The sequence below is a fragment of the Pelobates fuscus genome, chromosome 11 (genome assembly GCF_036172605.1).
Source record: "Pelobates fuscus isolate aPelFus1 chromosome 11, aPelFus1.pri, whole genome shotgun sequence".
NCBI lineage: Eukaryota > Metazoa > Chordata > Amphibia > Anura > Pelobatidae > Pelobates > Pelobates fuscus.
Window position 1 is genome coordinate 35642481 of NC_086327.1, and position 20664 is coordinate 35663144.

General features: G+C 37.9%; 1 protein-coding gene across 2 annotated transcripts in view; it reads right to left on the minus strand.

Annotated features, from left to right (window-relative positions):
• The window catches only part of TTYH1 (tweety family member 1), a 134297-nt gene that overhangs the window by 49523 nt on the left and 64110 nt on the right, over positions 1-20664 (minus strand). For both annotated transcript variants that reach the window (XM_063437190.1, XM_063437191.1), the window contains exon 3: positions 2914-3025. In XM_063437190.1, coding sequence (XP_063293260.1) covers positions 2914-3025 — 112 coding nt within the window. The remainder of the gene's footprint in view (positions 1-2913; positions 3026-20664) is intronic.

The following is a 20664-nucleotide window of genomic DNA, read 5'->3' on the forward strand; positions in this document are numbered from 1 at the left end:
TTTACCTGTCAGAGCACTCTGATTGGCTTAAACCCACGAATCAGAGTGCTCTGAGCGTAATTGCAGGGCAGGGCAAGGCTTTATAAGCCTTTCCCCGCCCTGCAGAGCTCAGTCTGCGCGGAGCCCTCCATGGGTGAAAATTTATTTTTTTATTTATATTTTAAAGTGTGTCGGTTATTATGGATTTTTATTTGGCATTTTTGGCCTGAAAAAAGAAGAGTTTAGAAGAAAGAAGACATCAAATGGTAAGTCTATTTTTGGGGGGGGAGGGGGGTTAAATTTTCATTTAGGGCTCCCTCACCGGCCGCTCAGGGGTGGGGGTCGGGGGGGAGAACAGTAGGTCTCCCCCTTATTGTTATTTAGGGCCCCCACCCGCCGCACAGGGATAAGGGCCAGGGGGGGAGGACAGTAGGCCCCCCAAATTTTTTATTTATGGCCCTCACCCACTGCTCAGGACATTAGGTCCCCCCATCTTTATTTATGGCCCCCACCGCCAATGGGGTTCGAGTTTGGGGTCGAGTTCGGGGTCAAGTTCAATCCTGAACCCTGACTTTTTTCCGAAGTTTGGCCGAACCCGCCGGACCCGAACATCCAGGTGTCCGCTCAACTCTAGTAACCATCAATATTTGTCACTTGTCATATTTACTCAGACCTTTTCACTTCTCCATTTTTCCTGCTTTCAACATATGCAATTCAAGAAATCACTGTTCACTTGCTGCCTAATATATCGCACCCCTTTACAGGTGCCATTGTAACAATATAACCAATCTTATTCATTGCACCTGTCAGTGGTTTTAATGTGGCTTATCAGTGTATTATAGCTAACATCTGCAATATCACTTCTAAACAGCAGGTGGCACCCAAAAAAAAAACATTTATTGACCATCACCATTGCAGGCTGTACGTAGATTCATAAATGTTGCAGCTAGGAAATCAACAAATGAATCAATACACATTTTAAAGAATTGTATTATTACACACTACAGGGCAGCAATTTTCCATTATGGAATCTCATTACACTCACTGGCCATTCTCTGCAAGATGCTGGAGAGAGCACGATGCTCCGTATTTAGGACAGGGTCATTTATACCTCCATTATCATATTTATCTCCACACTCTGCTCAATGGACCACAAATTAATTAATTTTGGCCATCCCGTGTCACTATAGAGCACTATTTGCTCACTTGCTTCTTATGCAGCAAGTGGCCATTTGTTATTTTAGGAATATGGCTCAAAGAACGTTCATGAATTCCCAACTGAATGATCCTTGAGCTTTATGAGCTAGTTTTAGAGCCAATATGGATGCTTTGGATAGGATTTTAATCATAACCCATCTGTATCATGTCAGAGAAAGATTAATAGATGATGCATAAAAAAAAATGTTATCTAATTACCATTATAATTTAGCCACTGATTTTCCATAATATCTACCAAATGATTTTCAATTATTTGAATGTGCCTCAGACAAAAAGTGCTTCTGTTCATGACAATAGCAAATGTATAGGGTTCACTCCTCTGCCACTTTAGTACATCTCACCCATTTTCGCAGAGAAGGACAAGGGTATGTGAAGCACTTGAGTGGCATACTACCTATCGAACATTATGAGTAAACAGATAATATCATATCAGGACTGTCACAATAATAAGACATTTGCCTAACACTGATTCTGAAGGAATTACATTGTAATAAACAAGCAGAAGTTTCAGCTCGAGTTTGGCCCTTTTTTCTAGATGTTTTTTGTAGTGGTGGTAAACAAGGGCTGGTGTTTTTGCATTTTCAAATTTTTGCGATAAATAAATAAATATCAGGGGAACTTCCCTTCTCATGCCCCATAAAAAGATAAAGTGAATTTGTGTACAGGGTATAGGCAGAATATGGTAGAGAGTGAGAAAATGATTTTGAATCTAAACATAAGTGAGCGGAATAGTTATGAGTCTGTTCATAGTTAAAGTTAAAGGGACACTATAAACCCCTGACTAACTACAGCCCAATGTAACTGCTTTAGTGAGTTTAGTCAGTCCCTGTAGATGTTTTGCTCTAAACACTGTCTTTTCACAGAAAAGGCAGTGTTTACATTACTCCCTAGGGACACTTCCAGTGGCAGTCACTCAGACGGCCACTAGAGGTGCTACCTTGGTCAGTGTTGCACAACGTTCAGCATTTACATTCAGCATCTCCACACTCTGTATGGAGGTGCTGAACTTTCCCCCTACAGATGCATTGAGTCAATGCATCTCTATGGCAAGATGCTGATTGGCGCTGGGCAGCATTTTGCTGCGCATGCACAATAGCCTCCCAATGCTTTCCTCTTGGAAAGCATTGGAAATGCTTTCCTGTGGGAAAGCATTGGAATGGCTGAAATCATAATTTCTGATGATCTCAGCCAAGGAGGCGGAATTTGGGGTGGGGCCAGTGCTGGCGGACCGGCGCGATGCTGGCATAAAGGTAAGATTTCTACTTATTTAAGGGGGGCAAGGTGGGACTTGGGAGCTTGTGTTTTTGACTCTATGGTGTTCCTTGAATTGATATATTTTTCCCTCCTTGAAAGCCTCTTCAGTAGAGATATCCTAGGCATGTGTATTAACCCCTTAAGGACCAAACTTCTGGAATAAAAGGGAATCATGACATGTCACACATGTCATGTGTCCTTAAGGGGTTAAGGATACTAGGTTCCCAGAAGATCTAAAACCCTCTGAGTGTCTTCCAGTAACATGTTATATATTTTACTACTATCCTGGTAAGTCAGTATGGTAGAACAGCATATGCCTATACAGTATTCTAGCTAAAACCTGTGGGAAATTTGGCCCAGATATCAGGAAAGGTCATAAAGAAAAGATTTCACTATCAAATGCTTTCATTCTTTCAATACAGGTTCATAGAATCTTGCATAGCATTCTTTAACAGCACTTACCAAGAGGTCAATGGAGGTCAATGTGTGGTTTGCATTCATGAGGGAATAGGTCACTTGGTAAACGCCATCATTTGTTTCACTATTTCCATAGAAACCAATGCCAATGCCAGCACTAAATGAGGAGAGAAATTGAGAGAGAGAGAGAGAGAGAGAGAGAGACAGTAAGGATTGTCATTCTCCTTTTCCCATGATAGCAGAGAATTAATTTACAATGTTTAAAGTCCTAATTAACTTGTATCTCAAACGGAATTTTTAAGTGACTCTGTCTGGAATCTCACAGGACTCCATATCTAGGTCTGTCATGCCCACAAATTCTTCCATAACCTAAATACTCAGTCTCTTGCTGAATTCTAATTTTTTATTTTTATATGCAAGGTAGATTGTGCAGATATTCAACTGTACTGCTAATTTCTATCCGTCAAGGTTAACTTTCGCTATACGTCTAACGTAAATGTGTTTTATTTATTGAGCTTCCTTCAAACACTGGAGAATTGGTATTTTACTTTTTGCTACAAAAATATTGCTGTATTTGTCCTAATCTATTCTTCCAGGCTTCTACAGCAGGGCTCTCCAAACTCTGGCCCCCTAGATGTCGCTGAACTGCAACTCCAATGATTCTTCAAATTAAATCTATAACCATCTTGAGGGCCAGAGTTTGTCTGTTAGATAGTAGAAAGCCAGTAAATGAACTACAACTCCCAGAAATCCATTCTACAACCATAATGCACTGCTTATGAGATAAATTCAGCTATGCTTCATTAAAGAGATTATGTAGTGTAAGGAATATAAATTTGTATTCCTTACACTATAGTTCCCTCTGGCCCACAGTCCCTTGCCCCTCTTAAACCCCAGCACTGCAAGGGTTCAAAAACCCTTTTTTACACTCACCCTTGTTACACTCCACCTCCTCTGACGTCATTCAGAATCATTTAGGCAATCAAAAGTCTCCTCGCCACTAGGAAGTGTCTCTAGTGGCTGTATGATTGACAATGTAATGATTGCAATTTCTCTAAAACTGCAATGATTTATATCGCAGGACTATCGGGACAGGGACACTGCACCAAGACCACCTCAATGTAGATTAAGTTGTTTTGTTGCCTGGAGTGTCCCTCTAAGTCTGAATTTGGTGATTCCAATTTCAATTTGATACAACTTAAAGTACAATCAATAACTACGTGGTTACGTTTTGCCTTGACCTGTAACTGCTCTGCAGTATAGGGTAATTTCATACATCAAAAAATGCAAATAATATTTCATTTATATAATAATACAATAGTGTAATTTCCAATGATAAGATTTGCATCTGCTTTCAACCTGTTATAAAACTGCCTGGTCTCATTTTTGCTCTGATCCGGGTAATGTCAGTTCATTGTGCAGTGAGACAATTAATAAATACAAAGCGTATTGATGTTACTGATTCGACACAAACTTTCTATTGTGTATAGTAATAGATTCAAACAAAAGTCAAATGAGACCATAGAGCAATTCTCTTAATTCCTTGCATTGTAATTTATTGATTGCTAATACGTTACAACTTGTACAGTTTTATCTAAGGAATAAGTCTTTGTGTTATCTTTGTTTTATCTTGTGTTTTATTCACACAATTGATTTCTGCAGAAACATTAGTCAATAGTCCATTTGTTTTGCTCTGCATAGTGGCCTAGATGTGATTTACAGGTTCATTCTAGGTTGGAGCTGCCCCATTCCTATTTAAGTACCTACATTTTCTGGAAATATCCACGATTTGCAGCTTCTGTAGTGAGCTTTCTGAAGTATCTCAGGTAATCATGATGTTTCCAAAACCTGTTGTCTTTATCCCATAAATTTCTGCACAGCAATCTTTATGGGCGTAGTAGGGGTTTCTGGGAGTTGTAGTTTAGATGTCAATATTCTACAGTGTAAGGACTGAGCTAAAACTACCATAAACCTTTGTTTCTTACTCTGATTTTGTATATATAAAGCTGTAGTATCTGAGGGAACGAATTGGAAATGCTGCAGGTTGGGAGGGAGGAATAGAAAATAAAGAAAATCAAATAATATATAAAAAAAAATCAAATAAAAGTGAATTAAAAAACCTATAAAATGTAACTAACTGGAACCTAACACACACATATTAACATACTTAATAAATGCTTAATGCTTTGAGTGTCCTTTAAATGCTAAGTGCAGATGGCCACCATTATGGTTCTAATTTGACCGAATGCAAACAATAAAACATTGAGATGACACTGTTAGTAATAAAACCTGTTTCTCTGACTTTTGAACTTGTTCTATTGTCTGTGGTACATTCAACTGAACTTACTGGCTATGAGTTCAACTGAAAAATAGACAGAGGTAGGTTTGGGTAAAACAGTTGGCACAAAGTAAGTTGGCAACTGGGAAAACTATTGAACAACAAAAATCATAGATCAATCATGTTCACATAGTTCCTCACTTTTTCGTGATGTCGTTTCTGAATTTTGCCCTTTTTTATTAAAGGAACACTATAAGGCCAGAAGCACAAACATGTATTCCTGACCCTATAATGTTAAAATCTAGCCCCATGCCCCTCCCTCCCTTCTCCCCTCCTAAATATAGTAAAAATCTGACCTTTATTCCAGTCTGCTGGTGCTGGCTCTGCCTCTGATCCGCCTTCATGGCTGACATCATCAGAAGTCATGATCTCAGCCAATCACAATGCTTTCCAATAGAAAAGCATTGGATTGGCTAAGATTGTCAATCCGGATTATCTCAGCCAAGGAGGTGGGCTGGGGGGCAGAGCCAAATGCCACCATGGTGAATAAGCATCTCCTCATAGAGATGCATTGAATCAATGCATATCTATGTGGAAAGTTCAGGATCTCCACGCAGAGGTTGGAGACACTGAAAGTCAGTGCTGCACAGTGTGTAACACTGCCACAGGAAGCACCTCTAGTAGCCATCTAAGAAGTGGCTGCTGGAGGTGTCCCTAGGCTATAATGTAAACACCTTGCATAATTATTTAGTCCATATCCATTGATTGTTGCAGAGCTAATTATTTGCTTCATTCTAACAATTAATTTGTTATTGGCACTAAATGATTCTGAAGATATGCTGAATTCCTTCACTTACAGAAAACTGTGAGGGCACAACTTATTGTTAGCCAAAACCATATCCAGACCCCCTCCTCAAAACGCCTCTCTCACACATCCATCCTCGATGATGTAATCAGAATTGCAATCTTTTTACATCTGTTATTAGGTGGGTGGAACAGATTGTAAAAGGGTCTAATTTGGAGTGATGTTGTTATCACACTTATCTGCGTCTGCCTATGATTGTTCACACAGTACATTGCCTGGGCTAATCATTCATTTTCTTGTGCATTGCATCCTACAACCCCCACTCCCACAGCAAAATATAGGTACCGTCAATTTAAGGACTGGCAGGTTGCTATTTGGCATGATGGTTATTTACGTGCATGGAATATAAAATATTATACTAAGAAAGTAGTGTCAATATAATGGAGATGTATAGCTCCAGTAAGATAGTTCACAATCCTGTAAAATACTTAATAGCATAGAAAAGGAAACTGGAAAACATACCTGTGCTAAAGCAGGGATCTCATAATAATCTAACCCATTATGCCCTTGGATATATGGACATTCACGCCCCTCTTCTGGTCACTCACTTTATGAAATGTAGATCAATGTAGATTAGTTGAGAATTTAGGAAGGTGCTATTTCACACAGCTGTTCGTTGAGGATAATGTAAGTTGTATTACAACAACTTCTGGAGGTAAGCATATTGCTAGCCCTTACTTTTAGACATTGTCTGTCTTCTGTTTCTTATTTTATAAAAGTGTCAATATCAACCGAAAATTTCCAGTTTGACTAATCCCCGTAGTAACACTTTCCCTACTCACTTTCCCTACTCACTTTCCCTACTCAGTAGTGAGTGTTTCTCAAAGGAAAGTACTTGTCAGAAACATTTTATTGGTGAAGCATGCACCACGCATGCGTGGTAGGGCTCCAGTACTTCTCTATGAGAAGCGTTGGGTTAGCCAAGCAGATTATCACTAGTGATGATCTCGAGGGCGCAAAGGGAAACTGCAGAGAGACAACTATTTTATAATAATATGGAGGGCACTAAATATAAAATTATAAAAGGGGAACACAAACTTTAGAAATAAAATATATTTAATTCTAACACTGTAGTCTTCCTTTAAAGGAACTCACTTCAGAAATTACATATCACAAGGAAATGTTTCTATAACTTAATCCAATAGATTAAATAATTCTGGTAAGTACTGACAAAACAACAATAAAAGCAATCAAGTATTCTGGTCCACAAAGTTGTATGAGAAGTATGGCATAAACCGTAGCATTTATTTTGGTAATTAAAGGAACAGTATAGCATTAGGAATATAAGCATGTACTCCTTACGCTATAACGTTCCCCATCATATTTAAAATGAGCGGTAGAAGCATAGTGCAGTGAGCACAACCCTTATCCAATCAAATGTTTCTGATTGGACAGTACTGCATCAAATGCTTTCCTGTGAACAGCATTTGATGACGTTCAATGTGAAATGTCACTTTATTGAGTCGAACTGGGTCATTGCTGTGGAAGCAACCAGGAAGACAGTCACTAGAATTGTTTGCCCTGCAATAAAAACATTTCCGTATCAATTAAATGGCAATGGTTTAGATTGCAGGACTAAAGGGACATTAAGATGAGATGGTCTAAGGTGCCTTAAGTGTCCTTGTAAGATAGCAGTACACATTGTTCTGATTGGGTGCAAGAATGCCAACTAGTTGACTTTGCTCACAAAAGAGTAATCCTCCTTACTCTCAGGTCTCTTCAGCTAATATCAACTCTTCAAAGGTCCCAATAGATCATCAACCTTTCTTTACCACAAATTCATACTCCTGACGTTTTAGTGGAAACATTTATTTAACTCAAGCTTTTTAGAATAAATAATAATATATGGCTTTCTTGGTTTTAATTAGCAAGTAGTCTGCTCATCTGTTTAATGGTTGGGGTTTTTTTTCCATCTTTTTCATGTCAAACCTTCCCTATTATTAGAAAGCCTTAACGGGATAATTACATAGCTTTGTCTGACAACACTGAAAGAAAGTATTTCAACCCCAATCAGAACATTGACCCAATTCTTATAGCACATTTGCTTGACAGTTATATATATTCCACTAAGTTTCAGACACACATAAAATAATAATAGAAAATATCATCACATATTTTACCAGGAACAATGCATTAAAATTAATGTTCTGGAGCTGTTGTGGGTCACCTTGCAAACCCAAATATTTCAAACTACATTTCCCATAGTGCTCACAAAAGTTTAAGAGGGTGGGATGTAGCTATAAATGTCTCATAAATACCTATAACTCAATGATGCTTATTTTCCAAACTTTTGTAAATCTTAATGTATGTTTCAGGAAAGTTTAATGTCTTTTTTACACTTTTTAATAAAAATGATCTAATGATTTTAAGTGGATCGAAGTAGGCAGAGTGGTCAAATTGGTCACACGGTTAATGAGAAACTTACAATTGTCATTGAAAATGCCAGTAAAGGGTGTTGTCCTAAATGGGCTAAGGGTTCTAAAATAAGTAGTGTGATCAAGGGCCTCTCAAGCGTTTAGAGACAGACAATTTCTACTGCACCTTGTTTTGGAATAGAGAAAGGTTATTAAGTGACAACCAACCATAATAACGTGAAAAAGTATAATATTTATCAAAAAGAGATGGATTAATATGTTTTACAATTTTAAAATATGATTTGCATTTATACAGAAAGAGGAATCTTGTCCTTATCAATCAGGTTTTTATGTAGAATATTTTTTTTTATATAACACTTATATTAAAAGCCTGACATATTAATAAAAAGAACATAGGCAAGTTTTCAAGCTGATGTCTATAAAGTAGACACAGTCCTACAAAAGTCATAAAGCATTCATTAGAAAAAATATATATGATTTGAGTACCAACATTAGGTAACTGAGGAGTCATATTTAAATGTAATATAGAAATTAAGCAAGGGGGTTAGTGAAAGAGTGGGATGCCCATTTATCCCAACTTTTCCTAATTGGAAATGTCAGATCTTTTTTTTTTTTTTTTTTTTTTTTTTTTTTTTTTCTCCATGAAGCTTGGCTGGCAAGTTTTAATAAAATAAATAAATAGAATCAAGAATTAGAAGCGAGAAGAGAAATAAAGTGTCAAATAATGCCAAGGGAACATTTTTGTTTTCTGGTTCCCTACTGCTTTACCACATGCTGATAGTTTGTTATGCACTCTCCAGAAAAAGCGTAAATGACAATAAAGAGTAATAATCACACTTGTATAACGCATTCACTGTGTATTAATCTCCACAGCTGGGAAAAATCCCAACTCAGACTCTTCCAATGAGGGTATTAGCATCTTGTCCAAAACTGTGCTTGAGAAAAACTTGTCTGGTTTCAGCCATCACTAATTTCAAAAACTTGTTAGGGTAACCAACGTCTTGAAAAATGCATAATAAAATCTTAGCACAATGGCATGAATCCATTGCATTATTAAGCCAGGGAAATTGAATGCAATGTTTGATTTTTGTTTATTTATTTTTTTGGCAGTGCGTTGGTCATATTTTGTAAAAATTTACAGAATGATTAATTCAAATGAGAATTCAAAGTGAATTTCAAGATTTAGGCCAAAGTAGCCAAATACAAAGCATGACTGACTTGGAGATTTTATTTTCATTTCAGCTATTCGTGCTTTAATTTGAAATTTACTTTAAATTATCTCTTTAGTAAAATTCCCTGTTTGTTTGACTTCTCTTCTGCTATGCCATTTTCCCTATTCTCCCCCCCTCCGATGCCATTTCCCCCTATCTCCCAATATAATTCCCAATATATTCTATTCACTCACATACTAACAGACCTCTAGATTCACTCATCTTGTCATCATCTTCCTCAATGACTGTCTCCATTATCCTTCCTTTTATGTGTCTCCAAAAGTCTCCATTATTTTTCCCTCCAACTCTAATAGTCTACGCTATATCTAATTTCCTCTACACGTCTCCTCTAACCTCTCTTCATCTTTACCATTTTCATTTTTTGTTTCTCCTCCTTTCACAAAAGTCTCCCTCCTGTAATATCTCCACTACTTTTAGCCAGACTCCCTTAAGACTATATGTCAATTTCCAAATCCAACATCAGTTATGCTAGATTCCCTATTTTCTTGTCTCTGTGTAGGGAGGAAAGCCATAATCAACCAATCTCAACCAATTTACTTACTACAAGACTTTCTGTGAAGCTTTCATATCATCATTATCCAGGTGTACCTCTGTACCCCATCTCCCACTTACTTGTATCTCTTTCCTCCAAGTTGTGCATCTCTGCACCATACCCCAACACACTTCTGTTCCCCCCTTCTCCTGATGTGTCTCTCCAATCAACCTAGTTCTCCATGTGTTTCTCCACCCACCTTGTACTCTGTGTCTCTTCTCCTCCATCCCTCCCCATTCCCAACACCCCCAATGTGCCTTTCCAACTTCACCTGCCCCTTATGTGTCTTCCCATTCATCCACTGATCCAGCTTGGACTCTTGATGGCAATAACAGAATTCATATTCTGCTGCCCAGTGAGAAGAGATGGTCTGTCACATGTGGTATGTCAATCATGGGCAGCCCAATTGCAATTCAGGTTTGCCCAATTGCAGAATGATCCTGAAGTGCTCCCATATGAAAATAAAAAATGCTTAAGTTGATTTTGCACAGTGCAAGCAAGTTTAATAATATCTATTTTTAATAATAAGTAATAAGTTTAATAAGTTTAATAACATCTAATATCTATTTTTTTCCTCAGCAAACAGATATGTATTCTCTCCTTAATATGTACTGTGTATTATTATTATTTATTTCTCTTTATTATATTAATATATATTTTAATTGAGCTTCCTGGAAAGTTTAAAGTTTTTCATTTAAGCATGGGACTTTAGAAGGCTATAATGTTTATCTTATTAATATGTGATGTTGTTGCCCGATTTGGACTTCGTAAATTCCATCTTTAAATTGGGCAAAATCCGGACGTCAGTAGGTCCCGCCCCCAATACGTACGCCACGACGTCAGCACAAAGAGAACGTCGTGACGTCATAATTATGGGACACGGAAGGATGCGACCGGAAATTGTAAACGGCAACCGGAATAAGGAAGTAATCAGGAAAAAGAGCGCTAAAAGACTGCATTTAAAAGAACGATCCTGAAGATGAGAACAGAACTCTTGAGAAAGGCCATCGGCCGAAACGCGTTGAGTTTTTTGTGTCCAGAGGACTTTTATACTTGTATGTTTTAACCTTTTTATGTCCAGCTACCCTAAGTGTGTCAATAAATTCCTTCTATCCATTACCCCTTGCATCCCGGAGTAATTGAAATAGTAAGGAGAAAGGACCTCAGAAGGGAACAAGCTTGGAGCCAAAGAGAATTCACGTTGTGCTGATATGCTGATATGCTGTTAGTCTGAGCCAGCTTTTTGAAGTGGCTCATGACCATGTGAGTTTTTCCAATAGTCATATTGGATTTATTGAATTATTATGTTATCACCCTATGTACTTTTATGCTTGTTTTTAGGTTAACAAGACAACTATATGTTACTGGAAAAGGGTAATATTTTATAGAGTGCTCTCACCACCCACTTCTGTTTGTATTCTGTATTATTTTATGTGATAAGTGACTCCCATTGGTGATAGGAGCACCTTATTTTTAAACCTTTTTAAACTTAAACTTTTTTATTCACTTAAGTTTAATAACATGTTCACGATGCCCTGTATGTCAAATATTCTCGGGTGTGCCAAGAAGTGGAACATCAAAAGAAAAATCTAGGATTGAAGCCTTAAATTGGGCTGTCTAGATTATTTGGGACAATGTAGTTATTTTGAAATATTGTAAATGTGTTTTTAAAAAAAAAAAAAATCTGAGCAAAATGATTAACACAGGTACCCAGCACGCGGTCTTATTCTGCTTATACTGTTTCTGTTTCCACTTCAAATAAAGAGTCTCAATAAAACCTGTGATACATATCAGCAAGAGCTTCTGTATAACACGTATTTTGTAATAGCTTATGGTAACACTATATACTGTCTTCTCCCCCTCTACGATCATATACGCACGTTTCAGGAACACTAACATTGCGCAGTAGGGAGGCGGGTAAAATTAAAATTGATTTATCTTATTATGTTTACATTTTGCACTGTATACATTTCTAGCACTTTGCCACTCTAGTTTATAATTTATTAAAGGATTTGTTCACTAAGCAGTGAATTGAGATAAATATGCAATAAGTTAGTATTTGATGGCAAGTTTGAAATCAAAGTTTTACAACTTGGCCTTAAAACAGATCCTAGGCTTGTTTTTGTTTGAAAATAGCTTTTGAGTTTTGGTTGTTATAGTGTGTTTGTTTTCAACATGAACATAATCTATAATGCTTCAGATTTTCCAGTTTTGAGATAATTTATTTTATTTTAGGTTAATCTAATATTTTAAACAGTATAAACAGTACTCAACAAAATTTGTTATGTTAAATATTTTTAAACGTTATGTTTTGTTTGTCTGTTCATTTCAGCGGTTAATTATTATTTTCCATATATTCTGTTGCTTTCATAAATTCATCTTGTAATGATGGTTTAAATTTGAGAATTCTAGTTTGCTTCATTAATGGATGATCATTATAGATTTTGAATTGCAGGTCCTCCAAGTAACATATTACAAGCCAATGAGACAAACCCCAAGCTCACATGACACCACTAGCTGACTATGAATAGCAAATACCTTTATTTTTTTGTTTTGGAGAAAGTTCACTTTAAATAATCTTAAGAGGGAAACACAGAGAGTTCAGGATCATCTAACCTTTGCATTTTCAAGTAGTTTGGTCTCAAATCCCCCAACGTCCTCTTTAAGCATCTAGAGAATTCCTGGAACCATAGCACAACAAAAGATAGAAGGCCAAGGTTAGACACCCTGGGATTAAATAGTGAAAATTAACCTACGACCTCTGGTGTCTCTTCACTGAGATATTCGTCCCTCATCGGTCCCCTCCTCTCTCTTTCTATCTAACGCTCTACCACCTACATGCTGTATCCATGGAGACAAGCTTTCCAGCAATGGGAGTGAATCTATTGTCATGCTAATTGGTTCTTTTATAGTTTACTAGATGAATTCTTGGTGGGAAAATGATAGTCCTTAAAGATGAGAGGGGTACGGAAAAAGCTTCTTTCTTTGCCTCCAGACAGACAAAATTTAACTCCTACCAAAGCAGCAAGGAATAGGAGTTTCTATCGGAAGTTACAGTGCTTTTTCCTGCAATATTTTTTACCAAAAATCTGATATTTTAACCAAAATAATTGTTAGACAAAAGCTCTTGAAGGCAAGAGTAATGTCAATAAACTATAGCTTATAATAATATGTCAATATAAGTCTCTTACATTCTCAGTCACAAGTTTTAAACATTTCTTAATTTACTAAGAAAAATGTTGTAAAACATGTCGTAATGGACTAGACTCATATTTCAGAGTTTTGTGTTGCCTTAAGATGCAAGAATGAATGTTCACGTATAGATTGCTTTGGTTGTTATAAAATATTGAAAAATTATATATATTAACACATTTTTACCTTTATAGTTCCGATATTGTAAAGGTTTCTTTCAAACTAATCACTTTTTAGTATAATCTGAATAGCTAAAACAAGAAACAAACTATTTCACAGAAGATGCAGTGAATCCACGATCATCCATCAATCAACATTGGAAGGTTCTAATATAATCTTAGAATACAGGGATACTCAGATATCCATTAGTCTGTATTGATTAGGACATGAGATTATAAATTAAAGGGACACTATAGTCACCTGAACAACTTTAGCTTAATGAAGCAGTTTTGGTATATAGAACATGCCCCTGCAGTCTCACTGCTCAATCCTCTGCCATTTAGGAGTTAAATCCCTTTGTTTATGAACCCTAGTCACACCTCCCTGCATGTGACTTGCACAGCCTTCCATAAACACTTCCTGTAAAGAGAGCCCTATTTAGGCTTTATTTATTGCAAGTTCTTGTTTAATTAAGATTTTCTTATCCCCTGCTATGTTAATAGCTTGCTAGACCCTGCAATAGCCTCCTGTATGTGATTAAAGTTCAATTTAGATATTGAGATACAATTATTTAAGGTAAATTACATCTGTTTGAAAGTGAAACCAGTTTTTTTTTTCATGCAGGCTCTGTCAATCATAGCCAGGGGAGGTGTAGCTAGGGCTGCATAAACAGAAACAAAGTGATTTAACTCCTAAATGACAGTGAATTGAGCAGTGAAATTGCAGGGGAATGATCTATACACTAAAACTGCTTTATTTAGCTAAAGTAATTTAGGTTACTATAGTGTTCCTTTAAAAACTAGATTTTGTTTATAACTAGATTTTATAAATATTGTCTGTTTATTGTAAGAATTACGCTCGAGAGAGCGAATGTTTGTTTGTTATATTTTGTATAAAAGAAAATCTAATAAAGAAAAATAAATAAAAATAACTTAAAAATAAAATATACCAGAAAAACTGTGAGTTAATCAAATATTAATAGATGTGTTGTTTTTCATTATACAAGGATATTTTTTAAACAATTTTATTAAGATTTAGCATTAAAATGTTTCAATCTACCAAGCATGGAGACGCATGTAAGACTGTTTAGATATGTTCAGGTATCATCCATCTGTGCACTGCAAGTTGAGCATCATGGGAAATGTAGTTCACAAGAATCAACTTTGTCAAAGAAAACTTACAGGAGATGTACGCTGAAGAACCTCGGTTGATTACCTACAAATCATTAGGGAGGTGTTGAACTTGTGAACTCCTGGCTGCCCCTTCAAGTTGCCTACAGTGTGATGGATTAAGGAGCTGTCCTTTCAGAACCACTCCACTGAAAACTAGGTACAGGTGAATGTATTTCCAAAATAATTCATAAAAGTTTTCTTCCTGTAACTTTAACTCTTCCTGTAACTTTTTAAAGTAAAAAAAAAAATATGTTGCTCACTATAAAATTTAGATCATTATATTCAGAGCGGCTATACTATAAAACCAGAGAGACACACATTTCAATGTTAAAGAGTTGTAGTGAATACATAACATAACATTCCAGCTGCCATGGTAGAGCACAGTTTGGACATATAAATATTCATGATGTGATCATAGGGACATTTTCTAAGACAAAGTCAAATAGAAAAGGTTGACAGTAAGTGAATGCATAGGCATTGTTAGGTGGCTTTAGGGGGTTTAAGCTCCAGATGTGGGGTTATTTAACCTAGAATCTCTAATCAAAGTATCTAAGCATATTCTCAGTGCATTCCAGGCCAGTCACACTACTAGACTAATGAGTAGTAAGGCTTACGGGAAAAAGAGAGAGAAACAAAATGGGGTTGGTGAGATGGGAAGAGAGACGCAATTGGTTTTATAAGAGAGAGAGAGAGAGAGAGAGAGAGAGGGGATGACAGGCAGGTAGGGAGAGAATAAGAAGTGGGTGAATTGAGATAGGGGGGTGGAATGTCATGATTTGGCATATAGGATTTCAGGGATGACAGTATATTCTGGGGATTGGATATAATCTTGATGTGGGCTAAAGCCCCAAGAAGTTTTAGCAATGCCTCTGGAAAGACCTATCACCTACATTTAGCATCATTATATGCATTGATAACAATAGATTTTTTGCCTAGGGTGATAAAAATCGTTGTGCTGGCCCTGCTGGATAGTGCAGGTTAGATCATCAAATTATCTTAAAATACACTTTTTGGCCATTTCTCTTGGTCATTCAAGAGGCAGAATTTACAGTAAATGTGATTCTGAGCCATAATATTAGTCTGGAATGGAGGGATACTGAAGATATATAGAGCTATACTACCATTGGAAACTACCATTCTCAGAAATAAATAACCCTTAGGATAACATCTACCCTCTCTCCAGTTAATTTTGCTTTTAAGAACATATGTTGAATAAGTCTGTGCATCTGCTTGATACAAACGCATGGTTCTTCTTCTTCTTCTTTCAGTCAGAATGCTCGTGCTGTTCATATCTCAGAGCTGCAAGTCTGAAACTTAGCAGCGAAGTCTCAGCCTTAATTTTCCAGCCTAAAATGAGTAGGTGTCAGGCTACTTTGTATTGCCCAGTCTGTAGTACAGCCTGGGGACCTCCAGCATGATGACAATGATTATACATAGTTCCTGTCCTCTCGTCATCGGTTCTGATGCTGGCCTCTGTAGCTCCGCCTCCTTTTGGTGGTGGGATCATGCATGCCATCATGATGCTGATGAAATCACAGCCCACTAAAATGTTCAAATTTGAACATTTTGGGCGCATCGTTATAAATTTAAAGAGACACACTATAAAAAAGGTTCCTAGGGCATAGGTAATTGCCCTGTTGTGGTTCACTGTTAGTTTCCAATAGCGAGTTGTAGTTATTTGTGTTTTACTGGTTTAATGATATCAGCTATTCTGACTATTCTCCATTCTGTACTCCTTTGGCCCAGCTTTATTACCTCGTTTCCCTGATTTACGGTTTCTCTGACATTGGTTTGTTCTCAACTATTCTCTGTCTCTCTAACGTAAAGCCAGGCCACTCTAAGGTCAGGTATATGTTTATTTCTATTATCATTTATGTGACGGACCTTCAGGTCACCTATCCCGGCAGGAGTTTCCCTTACTCTCACCCTCTCATAAAAGACTATACTTGCTGTATTTTGAACCTACATCCTATGTCTCCCAAGCCACACAGACTTGTTTGCAGCATCAGGAGCAGCCTAGACCAGCCAGGAAGCTAGGAGGACATGATACGCTAGACTGGGAGTAGCTCTGAATTCTTATGGAACTCTATATCGGATCCTGTACAGCGCCATGTGTTGGTTGCAAGGATCTAGCAATGGCTGTATGTACTACCTGAATAGCAAGGGATGCTAATTTGCATATTCAGTTATATTTGCATATTTTTTATTTCTGCAGGCAGGAGAGATGTTTTGTGTTTATTATTGTCTTTCCCACCACTTTATAAATAGGTATTAGATTATTATAATTGCTGTATGTTTTCTGACATGTTTTGGTTAGTTGTATTTTATTACGTTTGTCACAGCAAGCCTATGTAATGAACGTTTGGGATAGTCCCAAGTAGAATAAAGTATTGCATGTTAGTTCCATTTTGAACTGGGTGTCCTGTATGGATTTTTAGAGATCCCAGGGACAGAGTCTTCAGACCTGTTGGCTGGTTTCAGGATATCTCTAGCCCTGGCATAAACCAAGAGAGCTAGGCATAAGAGATGCAAGTGCCTTTGTAAAAGCAATAACTATATTCACTGTAAGCAGAGCTGCAAAGGAATAGGCAGCGGGGACGATACCTACCTGGAAGAAGGGCTGCAGCTTAATAGGCAGAGGGGACAATACATGCCTGGAAGGAGAGCTGCAGCCTGGACAGGTGGAGAAGCTCCAGAAGGACCCCAGTCAAGCTGAGGTGACTGGGGCAGAAGTGCTTAAGGTTTCCTGGTTCCAGCTAGGAAACGAGCTTGGTGGAGGTACCCAGCCGGGGTACAGGGATCTTGGTCACAATTTACACACTGTGTGTTAGGTCTCTTAGTATTCATGGCAATAGGATTTTGGTTATAGCAACATCTACTAATCTGCGGTGGATTTAGTTACAATCCAAGAGCACATACTTTAACCATTTCAGTCCCCTTAGAGAGGAAGTACTTTATAAGAAACAGATTGTTGTTGTCTACATTTTTACATATCATTATTACATGTACTCTAAAATATGCAATCATTTGTGATGACCATATTTCAGTGGTGGACTTTCTGCAATGTAGCAAATATAAAAATAGATCCAATTCAATAAAAACGGGACAAAAATATGACTATAGGATTTCTATTCATTCCTTTTTTTCTTTGCGCAATTGAGATCTACCACAGCCTATATCACCCTTCTGATCTCCTCAGACTAATTGGACAGAGAATTCTTTGTCTAGATTTGTGAATATGCTGTACTTTGAATGGGCTACTTGTCTATGCAGTAGGCTGCACATTGTCTCTTCATTGCTCGATGTATGAACATCGTTACCCGTATAGCTCTGCTTCATCTTGGTCTTGACCCAAACCCATTCCTCACAACCCCAATCCCCCTTTGAAATGATGAAGGTCTAATAATAGAAAAAAAGGCTATTTCACCCTGATGTCTGTTTCTTACAGTGACTAATCTGACTCTTAGCATATTATAGCTGAAAGACAAACAAACACATGTGTGAACAAATCAGACTGAATGAAAAGACTTCAAGAATGAATCCCGAGGACACGAGCTGTTTTAAGGACGATTTATATTCTGTTCACATTTACTGAAAAATCCACCCAAAACACTTAGCATCCTGCTCCAATAAATTAGCAGTTATTTCAACTTCCAATTCAAGACTTGTAATTCTGTAAATAATCCATTCACTTGCTATCTCTGTGGGTATACAGCTTTCTAATTAAAATATTGTTTTTCAAAGTAAAATGTGTCCATTTTTTTTTTTTTGCTCATGTTCTGACAAAATATTCTGTACTTGTAACTTGTATTATTTAATTCAACGTTTCTTCCTTTTTATCTCTCATCTTCTTCTGTGCTTAAACTGGTGATAGACAGTAATGGACTTGGATTTTTGAAGCACTTTAATTCATGTCAGTTTACATTTCTGTAGCTCCAATGAAACATTAGCATGCTTTTTTCCCCTCTCTCGCTGCATTTCATGCAACATCTGAACATTTTTAGGCCTGTGGGTTTTTTTCTTTTCGTGGCAAGTTTTCCAACAATATGAGCGACACATTCTTGTTTAATCCACCATTTGCTTATGAATGAAACTCATTTAAAATCATATTCATAGTTAAAAGGCAATTTAAAAAAAAAACATATGCTCTCAGAAAAGTCAAAGAATTAATTTTACTGAAAGCTTCGGCAATACAATAGAAAGAGGAAAAAATAACAAAAACTAAAAGGGACAAAGTGTTGCAAAATGAATGACAATATACAGAACTACATTACCTGTACATAAAGGGGAAAAAAAATTAAATAATTATAATGGTGTGACATTTTTCCATTCACCTGTACCAAGTCCAGACTGCTTTCAGACCAGCTCATGTAGTATTCCAATTTTTGCTTATTTGTATCTATTGTATTATTGTGACATTGTAATTGGTAGTTTACTTGTTTTTAGTATAAAAACATAAGCTGAATATAAAACACCTGTGAAGGCATGAAGGTACCAGTGCAATCAATAAAAATATTTTGTAAATGTGAAACTAAAAAGAATAGACAAAAAACCAATTAACATGGAAATTCAGGCTGGTGGGAAGATACCTAAGACGCTTGTGATGCATCTTTTACATGCTAACTTTACTGCTCTCAAAGGTACCAATCCAATTTGATGGAATCTATTGATCCCAAAAGTGCAATCTCTTTAGGCATGAATTCAGTGTGGGTAAACTTATTTACAAAGCAGCAACATTCTCTGCAGCGCTGTGCAGAGTGGGTTAATGAGACATACATGTAAGTTTCACTCACAAGTTTGATATATTGGGACAAGAAGAAGAGAAGGTGTGGCGGATTGCCGTCACTAGGTACCATGCCCACTGCTTATTCATGTGTTTTCCCCTTGTATTTGTATGTATGGAGAGCTCATTTAAACGGAACCCATTTGTCTCCCGAACAGGGACCACCTTGACTTCCCATTTAGAATGCTCATTACAGCGTTCTGAAACTGCAAGGGAAATCATTAACGAATGCTCCCCTGGGTGGCCGCCGGTTCGTGTAGCCGAATGTCAACCAGGGGAAGCATTCGTATCCCGAACTGGCATGCCCGCACAGTTCAGGTCCCTGTGTCGGGGCTCGCCCCACGTGCTCCTAGCAGAGCTATACTCACTGTCCTCCCTACCCAGGAGCTATGAGGCCAGGCCAGAGAGAGTTATCCCCAGAGCTACCTAAGTGGAGGTAGCCACCGGAGAGAGGTGTGAGCCCCAGCGGGATTCTTGGAGCTGTGAATCAACTTCACAGTCACAGAGGTCCCGCTGGCCACCTGGAAGTCGGTGCCGACCAATAGGAGAAGGAGCTCCCATTCAGACTGGGTTTGCGCCACTCTCCTGATGGGTTGGCACGAGTGAGCGCTGATTGGTGGCTGCAGGGTGCAGACGACCAATCAGAGAAGGAGCGTCCATTCAAACAGGGTTTTGCGCCCTTTCTCCTGCTTGGGCGGCGAAACCCCTCTCCTACCTAAGGGCTTATTGGCTGTTGCTTGGTTTAGGTGTGAAGTTTGTAATCACCGGACTAAACCAAGCAACCTGTGGAAGTATTTTCGGGGATGTACAAAGCCCCGAGCCCAGACTTTGTATGATGGTTTCTCAGGCCCTGTACATCCGATAGCCCCGCTATTTGCAGGGATTCTAGTTAGGATCAAGGGCTATCCAGCAATGTGTGTACCCCATTCCCTTCCCAGGGCGCTGAGCCCCCTTAGTGTTTCCCATCTATGTCATGTGTTTTACTGTTTGCAACTGTGTCCTGTTGGTATCTCCCAGAGCGGGAGATGGTTATCTGTAACCCATCCCCCTTATCCTTCCTGGGACAAAGAAAAGTGTATTAAAACAGTGGAGATTCCCTGCGGGGGTCTGTGTATAAAAGCTGCGTGTACCAATAAAGGATTGTCAGTTTTTTTACCTCCAGAGCTGTGTCGTGTCCAGTTACTGGGGGGAAGAAAGGGATAATCCCT